The sequence below is a fragment of the Heptranchias perlo genome, chromosome 10 (genome assembly GCF_035084215.1).
Source record: "Heptranchias perlo isolate sHepPer1 chromosome 10, sHepPer1.hap1, whole genome shotgun sequence".
NCBI lineage: Eukaryota > Metazoa > Chordata > Chondrichthyes > Hexanchiformes > Hexanchidae > Heptranchias > Heptranchias perlo.
Genome location: NC_090334.1, coordinates 49,342,388 through 49,351,601, shown reverse-complemented (window position 1 = coordinate 49,351,601; position 9,214 = coordinate 49,342,388). Strand labels below are relative to the sequence as shown.

The 9,214-nt window shown below is 42.2% G+C and overlaps 1 protein-coding gene across 5 annotated transcripts in view; it reads right to left on the bottom strand.

The window, feature by feature from the left end:
* Positions 1 to 7,074: 7,074 nt before the first annotated feature.
* akt1 (v-akt murine thymoma viral oncogene homolog 1) overlaps positions 7,075 to 9,214 on the bottom strand; it is a 95,483-nt gene continuing 93,343 nt past the window's right edge. For all 5 annotated transcript variants that reach the window (XM_067991685.1, XM_067991687.1, XM_067991688.1 and 2 more), the window contains 2 exons: positions 8,878 to 8,980; positions 7,075 to 8,593 (listed from right to left, as the gene is read on the bottom strand). In XM_067991685.1, coding sequence (XP_067847786.1) covers positions 8,514 to 8,593; positions 8,878 to 8,980 — 183 coding nt within the window. In that variant the 3' untranslated portion in view covers positions 7,075 to 8,513. The remainder of the gene's footprint in view (positions 8,594 to 8,877; positions 8,981 to 9,214) is intronic.

Genomic DNA, 9,214 nt, shown 5'->3' with positions numbered 1-9,214 from the left:
TCAGACCAATCAATTATGACTACAGGTTTCTTTTTGGTTCCTCTAGCCTCTCCAGTCTGGTAACTGCATCTCATCCATAGAAGACAAAGTTGACTGGCATTTTATGTGCAGCTATATATGCATGTGGGTAGCAATAAGAACCTACCTACCTACCATTCACCACAGAACATTTTCATCCCAAATGGAATATGGATGGTAGTAAATTGTTGCCCACAAAATGGCTGCATGTAATTGATTTTCAATTAGGTTATGTAAGCTTAATAAGCTTCAAACATTTATTTTGTGAAAAATAAGAAATTACAAAAGAAGTTTGTTAGTAGTTCAATATTATTACATTATTAATGTGAGCACAGGTGGCTTTTTGGCTATGTTGTGTTTTTTTCCTACTGTTGGGTTCCAGGTTTGAATCATGGTGGGAAATGATGCTAGGTCCCGAAGTGAGGTGAATTCTCAAACTTCTGAGTCTGTTGTTAAATGCCAATTTCAGACTGGAGGGCTGTATGTGCACCAGATGGTGAAGTGCTGATATGGGCACAACAGCCCTCCAGATTCAGATTATCTTGATGTCCAAGTTCCATAGCTATCATGGGGATGTATAATGTTTCCCCAACCTTCCCCCACCTCCCTCCCAAAAAACTAACAGACAATATACAACTAAAATGTGATTCTATATTAACATATAATTGAATATTGGCTTTAATCCAGAGATGCATTTTTGCTCCTAAGATGTCTAATGAATTTGATTACAACAATCAGTACAGATTTAATTTTAGATCTCATTAGATTCTGCTGACTGACTGTGAATCTGAATGTGCAATTTTCAGTTTACCACAACAAATGTATAGAAACATGACCCTAGAACTTCTGGCATTGGTACAATTTGAATGGTTTGAAACAGGTGCAAAACTGACCCAAATTGAAGTGTGCTGTTTACACCCAGTTCATTATAATTATGCATAACTTCAGATACATATTTACACATGTAGAGAGCAGAAAATTGTCTGTTGGAAAATGTAAAGGATAGAGGAACAAAAGTTCTTGCAGCCTTAGGTAGGCATTTCAGTTCATTGGTAGCATTTTCAAGGATAAAGGTGGAAAGGACTAAAGTGTTGCAGGTGAAAGCAAAGGGATAGGAAACCCAAGAAGGAAGTATGAGTCTGTAGGTAAGTGACAGAGCATCCAGTCCCCAATCTTTTTTGATGACTGCTGAAGTGGAAGTGGTGCCGTATGAGGTAGTTGCAATAAGGGTTACCCTCAGTGTCACTTCATAGAACCATCTCCAAAAATCTGCATTGCAGTGTGCCTGTAACAAAGTTTCAGGGCACAACTGACCATTACTGTCACTGGCCGTCCCAGCCCTAAGCTGCACAGCAGTTGCAGTAGATGGTAGAGCTCTGCAGCTGGCTTTCTTTCTTTTTTTATTCGTTAATGGGATGTGGACGTCGCTGGTGAGGCCGGCATTTATTGCCCATCCCTAATTGCCCTTGAGAAGGTGGTGGTGAGCCGCCTTCTTGAACCGCTGCAGTCCGTGTGATGACGGTTCTCCCACAGTGCTGTTAGGAAGGGAGTTCCAGGATTTTGACCCAGCGACGATGAAGGAACGGCGATATATTTCCAAGTCGGGATGGTGTGTGACTTGGAGGGGAACGTGCAGGTGGTGTTGTTCCCATGTGCCTGCTGCTCTTGTCCTTCTAGGTGGTAGAGGTCGCGGGTTTGGGAGGTGCTGTCGAAGAAGCCTTGGCGAGTTGCTGCAGTGCATCCTGTGGATGGTACACACTGCAGCCACAGTGCGCCAGTGATGAAGGGAGTGAATGTTTAGTGTGGTGGATGGGGTGCCAATCAAGCAGGCTCCTTTATCTTGGATGGTGTCAAGCTTCTTGAGTGTTGTTGGAGCTGCACTCATCCAAGCAAGTGGAGAGTATTCCATCACACTCCTGACTTGTGCCTTGTAGATGGTGGAAAGGCTTTGGGGAGTCAGGAGGTGAGTCACTTGCCGCAGAATACCCAGCCTCTGACCTGCTCTTGTAGCCACAGTATTTATATGGCTGGTCCAGTTAAGTTTCTGGTCAATGGTGACCCCCAGGATGTTGATGGTGGGGCATTCGGCGATGGTAATGCCATTGAATGTCAAGGGGAGGTGGTTAGACTCTCTCTTGTTGGAGATGGTCATTGTCTGGCATGAATGTTACTTGCCACTTATGAGCCCAAGCCTGGATGTTGTCCAGGTCTTGCTGCATGCAGGCTCGGACTGCTTCATTATTTGAGGGGTTGCGAATGGAACTGAACACTGCAATCATCAGCGAACATCCCCATTTCTGACCTTATGATGGAGGGAAGGTCATTGTTGAAGCAGCTGAAGATGATTGGGCCTGGGACATTGCCTTGAGGAACGCCTGCAGCAATGTCCTGGGGCTGAGATGATTGGCCTCCAACAACCACTACCATCTTCCTTTGTGCTAGGTATGACTCCAGCCACTGGAGAGTTTTCCCCCTGATTCCCATTGACTTCAATTTTACTTGGGCTCCTTGGTGCCACACTTGGTCAAATGCTGCCTTGATGTCAAGGCCAGTCACTCTCACCTCGCCTCTGGAATTCAGCTCTTTTGTCCATGTTTGGACCAAGGCTGTAATGAGGTCTGGAGCTGAGTGATCCTGGCGGAACCCAAACTGAGCATCGGTGAGCAGGTTATTGGTGAGTAAGTGCCACTTGATAGCACTGTCGACGACACCTTCCATCACTTTGCTGATGATTGAGAGTAGACTGATGGGGCGGTGTTGGCCGGATTGGATTTGTCCTGCTTTTTGTGGACAGGACATACCTGGACAATTTTCCACATTGTCGGGTAGATGCCAGTGTTGTAGCTGTACTGGAACAGCTTGGCTAGAGGCGCAGCTAGTTCTGGAGCACAAGTCTTCAGCACTACAGCTGGGATGTTGTCAGGGCTCATAGCCTTTGCTGTATCCAGCGCTCTCAGCCGTTTCTTGATATCACGTGGAGTGAATCGAATTGGCTGAAGACTGGCTTCTGTGATGGTGGGGATATCGGGAGGAGGCCAAGATTGATCATCCACTTGGCACTTCTGGCTAAAGATGGTTGCAAACGCTTCAGCCTTGTCTTTTGCACTCACGTGCTGGACTCCGCCATCATTTAGGATGAGGATGTTTACAGAGCCTCCCCCTTCCGTTAGTTGTTTAATTGTCCACCACCATTCACGACTGGATGTGGCAGGACTGCAGAGCTTTGATCTGATCAGTTGGTTGTGGAATCGCTTAGCTCTGTCTATAGCATGTTGCTTCTGGTGTTTAGCATGCATGTAGTCCTGAGTTGTAGCTTCACCAGGTTGGCACCTCATTTTTAGGTATGCCTGGTGCTGCTCCTGGCATGCTCTTCTACACTCTTCATTGAACCAGGGTTGATCTCTTGGCTTGTTGGTAATGGTAGAGTGAGGAATATGCTGGGCCATGAGTTTACAGATTGTGCTGGAATACAATTCTGCTGCTGATGGCCCACAAAGCCTCATGGATGCCCAGTTTTGAGCTGCTCGATCTGTTCTGAATCTATCCCATTTAGCACGGTGGTAGTGCCACACAACACGTTGGATGGTGTCCTCAGTGCGAAGACGGGACTTTATCTCCACGAGGACTGTGCGGTGGTCACTCCTACCAATACTGTCATGGACAGATGCATTTGCGACAGGTAGATTGGTGAGGACGAGGTCAAGTAAGTTTTTCCCTCGTGTTAGTTCGCTCACCACCTGCCGCAGGCCCAATCTGGCAGCTATGTCCTTCAGGACTCGGCCAGCTCGGTCAGTAGTGGTGCTACCGAGCCACTCTTGGTGATGGACATTGAAGTCCCCCACCCAGAGTACGTTTTGTGCCCTTGCTACCCTCAGTGCTTCCTCCAAGTGGTGCTCAACATGGAGGAGGACTGATTCATCAGCTGAGGGAGGACGGTAGGTGGTAATCAGCAGGAGGTTTCCTTGCCCATGTTTGACCTGATGCCATGAGATTTCATGGGGTCCAGAGTCAATGTTGAGGACTGTACCGCCACCTCTGGTGGGTCAGGACATACCCAGGGATGGTGATGGAAGAGTCTGGGACGTTGGCTGAAAGGTACGATTCTGTGAGTGTGGCGATGTCAGGCTGTTGCTTGACTGCTCTCCAAGTCCCCAGATGTTAGTAAGGAGGACCTTGCAGGGTCAATTGGGCTTGGTGTTTTGCCGTTGTCGTGTCCGGTGCCTAGTGGTCCGATGCCGGGTGGTCCGTCCGGTTTTATTCTTAGACTTTTCATAGCGAGATTTTACAACTGAATGGCTTGCTCGGCCATTTCAGAGGGCAATTAAGAATTGCTGTGGGTCTGGAGTCACATATAGACCAGACCAGACCAGGTAAGGACGGCAGGTTTCCTTCCCTAAAGGACATTAGTGAACCAGATGGGTTTTTACAACAATCCGGTAGTTTCATGGCCACCATTACTATTACTAGTATTTTAATTCCAGATTTTTAATTAATTGAATTTAATTAATTAAATTTAAATTCGCCAGCTGCCATGGCAGGATTTGAACTTATGACTCCGGCTTTTAGTCCAGGCCTCTGGATTACTGGTCCAGTAACATAACCACTATGCTACCATACCCTGATGACCCAAATCCCATGTAGAGAGTTCCCCATGGTCAGTGCCACAGAGGTGTATTGAGGCCTGTAGGTATCGATGGTGCCAGCTTGGCAGATACAATGGCTGTACATCACTCTAGTATCCCTTCCTTCTTGTAATGCTGCTGAATTATATGTGCGATTGGTTACTTTTGAAAGTGCATCCAATATTACGATTGGTCAGGATAGTGTTGTGCTACTGGGTCTGCTGTCCCTGCATCCTTCAGGAATAGGAGCCTCTGGATGAGTAATCATCTGCCAAAAAGGAGGTATTTTTTATCTTTTCTACAGATGCAGGTGTGTGGGCACTGATGGGGGCTAGGGGGCAGGGGGGGGGGGGGGAGAGAAAGAGAACTGGATGACAGAGTGCCTCTTATGCAGCCTGACCTGTCTAGAATAGGAGGACCACCAATAGAGGAATGCCAATACCTCAGACTGGGGAATTCCTATTGGGTTACCCATTGTTGCCCATAGTGGTTCTGGGAGCAAATGAAAACAAATTAGAACAACTGGCACCAAGGCTCACAAGAACCTAAGTGCCAGCAGAGAAAAAAACATTAAAACTGACCAAAGTACACCTACCTTAACATTATTGTGTACTTTCCACGAGCTTCCATATACTTACCATTACGAGCAGTCCTGGATGCCTATTTCACAAATGTGATTACGAATGGATGTTCTACATGTCAGGAAAGGATATGCAGTTTAAAAATTAATACATAAATGAAATCTCCGGAAGTGGTGGCCCCCTTGCTGGGATATCAGCCTCTAGTACCTCATCCAAGTGGTTATTTGTAAGCCTTCTTCAGAAAGCTGTTCAATCAAATCCAGTCCTCAGTTAATGTCCACAGACATACATTTCCAGTAGCAGTAGTTAATATCAGAGTACTGAGACTTGTAATGTCCCTCCTATTCTAACTGACATCAGCTCAGCACAGGCCCACGATTGAACCGGTTTCTCCTGAACTACTCATTATCTAAACCCATTGAGCTATCAGGGTACCCTGGTATATCTTACGTAAAAGTTACTAGAGAATCATTCTAAAAGGTATGTAGCACCATGTCTCTGCCTATTAAAGCAGAGTCATACAGCATATTGGTGTGTTAACACTGTGCCACAGACCAGCTGGATGTTGATTTGCAGCCATTGTTATCTATGCAGCAAATTCCAGATCCAAGTGGGGGCACTGAAGGCCAAGCATGGTGAAAGAAAGGTAATTGCAAATTAATTGTCACCATTCAGACTCTTATAGGCAGCTAAACAGCACAAGGAAAAGCCTATCCTAGCTAAAAATCAGGTCAGGGCTGGCACACGGGTGGAAGAGCAGGAGTAAACTAAAGAGAGGAAAACTTAAATGACAGAAGTAAAGTTAGATCTGTAGTATTATTCAGCTTATGACTTTGACCTGCAATTATGGAAATAGACATGAGTTTCTGTCCTTATTTAATAGAAAATTGTTTTAGTCTAAAAGATATTTGGGTGAGCACAAAAAGTAACTGAGTAATTGTATTCATTTTACTATAATGAAAGCACTGTAATGAAGTATATGATAGAATACTTGAATAAAAAGCAGTGTGTTCTATTGTATGGTTGTTCCAGTTGAATCTTTTCACATACTCAGGATCCACATAAAATGGTCTGAACTTCACTATAACATCTGGTTGCTGAACAGATGCCACATTCTAGTAGCTCAAGAGAATATGGTCTGTCTGTCATACCACCTGGACCTGAATTAAGTGCCAAATGACAATGGCAAAACTATCTTTTACTCACAAAAATATGTATTGTGCATTTATTTACGCAAAGAAAAATTACTAAAAAGGTTCAATTAATGAAAACTTCAGTGAAGAACCTGAGGAAAAAGGTAGTTAACCGATGCAATAGCTTAACATGTTGGTTATCAAACAAGCAGTTTGAGGGAAATTTTAATGAATTTGGACATTTTTAAGTATTGTTTGAAATATCAGGCACAACACCAATACCCATAGAAATTCATGTTTGAGTTTTTCCCTATTTGGACCAAATCTAACTGGTCAATTACAATTAATGTATATTATGGGTGCTGCCTGGTACTAACTGGAGAGTTTAATAAATATGATGATTAGTGTGCAATCAAGCACAGTGAAAAGCTCTGTCAAGTACTGCAAATGGTGATGCAACTGTGCAGGTTACAAACTTGCTGGATATTTCTGCTACTGGATCATGATTATCTATCTCTTCCTCCCTGTTACATCAATAGCTAATCTATTTTTTCCTGAATTCACATAGGTATCCATTGTTTGAACCCAAAAGATTTGCAAAATTCTTAAAAATAAATAGATTTAACATTTTGTGTGACCTTAGGAACACTGTCCATCTAGTAAGTTTATTTAAAATTTAAAATGAGAAGGAATGGTCAGCATGCAAACAAGAAAACAGACTTCAGATGTTATCTGTTTTTATTTGTACATTTTTGAAGAAAAAGGGTATTATACATGTAAAAATACTACAGTACAGTGTACAAAATTGTGGTAACTAGATTTGTTTACCAACACCCAGTTAGGAAGTTATCTTGGACCCTCCAATGCTATGAGGGGAACAGGAAATACTGAGTGTTTTAAATGCTGTCGTTCGTAGAACATTCACTCTATGAATGCTGTACTGACTGCTAGCTCAATCCTGCAGCTTCAGCACAGCTGTTTTAATGGAACTAGAATGGAAGTAAGCAACCTTAAGGGAATGTGACTGATGACTGAACAGATTCTTTACAGTTTGGACACATTAAGACAGATATTTTTCTGCTCCATTTCAAGACAATCATTTACAAAGAGGGAAACAATAATCCTCAACATTCACTGTCAAATATCAAATTGCTAAAGGTGGTATTGACAGAATTGATCAAAAACACTGATAAATGACACTAGCAAAATATGAAAGTAAAGTCCAATGATGCCCAGCAAGTGTCAAAGAAATAGCAAGGGTACTGGCATGAGAACAAAATAATACTATATAGAGTGTATTTCAGTCAGTAAAGTGTTTTTTTTAAAAAAAAACAAGTTGCATCCTTCAGTGGCAGATTTCAGTAGGTGTTTAAAACTGAAATCTAAAGATCTTGTTCCAGATTCAGATTTTTTTTCCACAAACTACAGCAAAGTTCCTGCTGCTGCAGCTGTTGCTGTGCCTCACTGAGGCCATTTGTTGTTCGCACATTTTAGAAGAGGTAAACAAATTGCAGGCGAAGCTCTGGCTGGACTCGGGACTACTGCATATTTTGACCTTTATAGTACATCGGACCGGTAAGATTAGTGAATTGTCTGAGGTTTACTTGTTGAACTAGCTACTAAATTAGTCAGATCTTTCATACATGTTACCATTAGAGAGAGCAGGAATGGATCATTACCTAGCTTTTATAGGTAAGAAAATATCTTGCAAGAAACCAATTACAATGAGTGGTTTACCGAAACAGAATTTTAAATCTATTTGATAAGTTAGGTACCTTCAATACAGACCATAAATATTTAGAGATAATAGAGAGTTCAGTTCAAAGTATCAGTTACCACTCTCCTGTCAATCAAAATGATACTCGTGCATTCTAAATGCATGCTGTCATGACTGCTCACTTCAAATTAAGTCACTTTGCATAGGAGCCAGGATTTCAGTTTTAAAAAGTAGCTAATTTTCCATAATCATATCACAAATGAAGGAAAGAGTTTGTAGAAACAGCTAACATTTTTTTTTCAAATTACCTACAAACATGATGTTGTAGGACAAACCAACCAGATAAGATTGATAACCTCTCATACGTGTTTCTGATAATATGAAGTCCTTAAAATTCAATCTGGCTTTCTTTGCTCAATGATTATTTTGCAGACAGTCGAGTTCAGTCCCTTCCACTGGCTGAGTAAGAAAACTGGGGAAAGTGTGGTCTTCTCTCATTGTCTATGGATTCCATACTGCCATCTGTTCAACATAAGAGCCTAATCAATAACTGCAGTCACAGGTCATTTTACAACACAAGTGTTATATTTTAAAATGTTTGACTAATCATTTCAGACACACATTTAAAGTAATCACTGGATAACTTCTGAGATTAGGGTTTTGACAGAACAATGTAAGGAAATTCACAAAGCATCTATTCCCATATTGGAACCGATCAGTACATTTATTGAGCACAAATTGAAAAATACTCCTGTTCTTTCATCTTGACAGGCTCAAAAATATACAAAAAATGCAAGTCAGAATACCTCGATCAGGTGGCGTGATCGTTATTGTCTGTGCTGTAAATTCTTCATCAAAATACCTTGTGTCTGTCTCAGATGTTACCTGAGGCTTAAATGGTGGAGTAAGCTGTTGAATGTACAAAATGCCATTTTTTTTTATTGTGTTTACACCATAACGAAACAATCCAATTACACAAATTGCAGTTAATACTGGAATAGAAATGGTGATAATTTAGTCGCACAGCATACTATCACAGAAACACAGCATGTGGGCTTTAATCCAAGATTAAACACACAAGTTCTTGTTTTTACGATCATCAATGCGAGGAATGTTAGTGCTGGGGAAAGGAACACCTTCCAT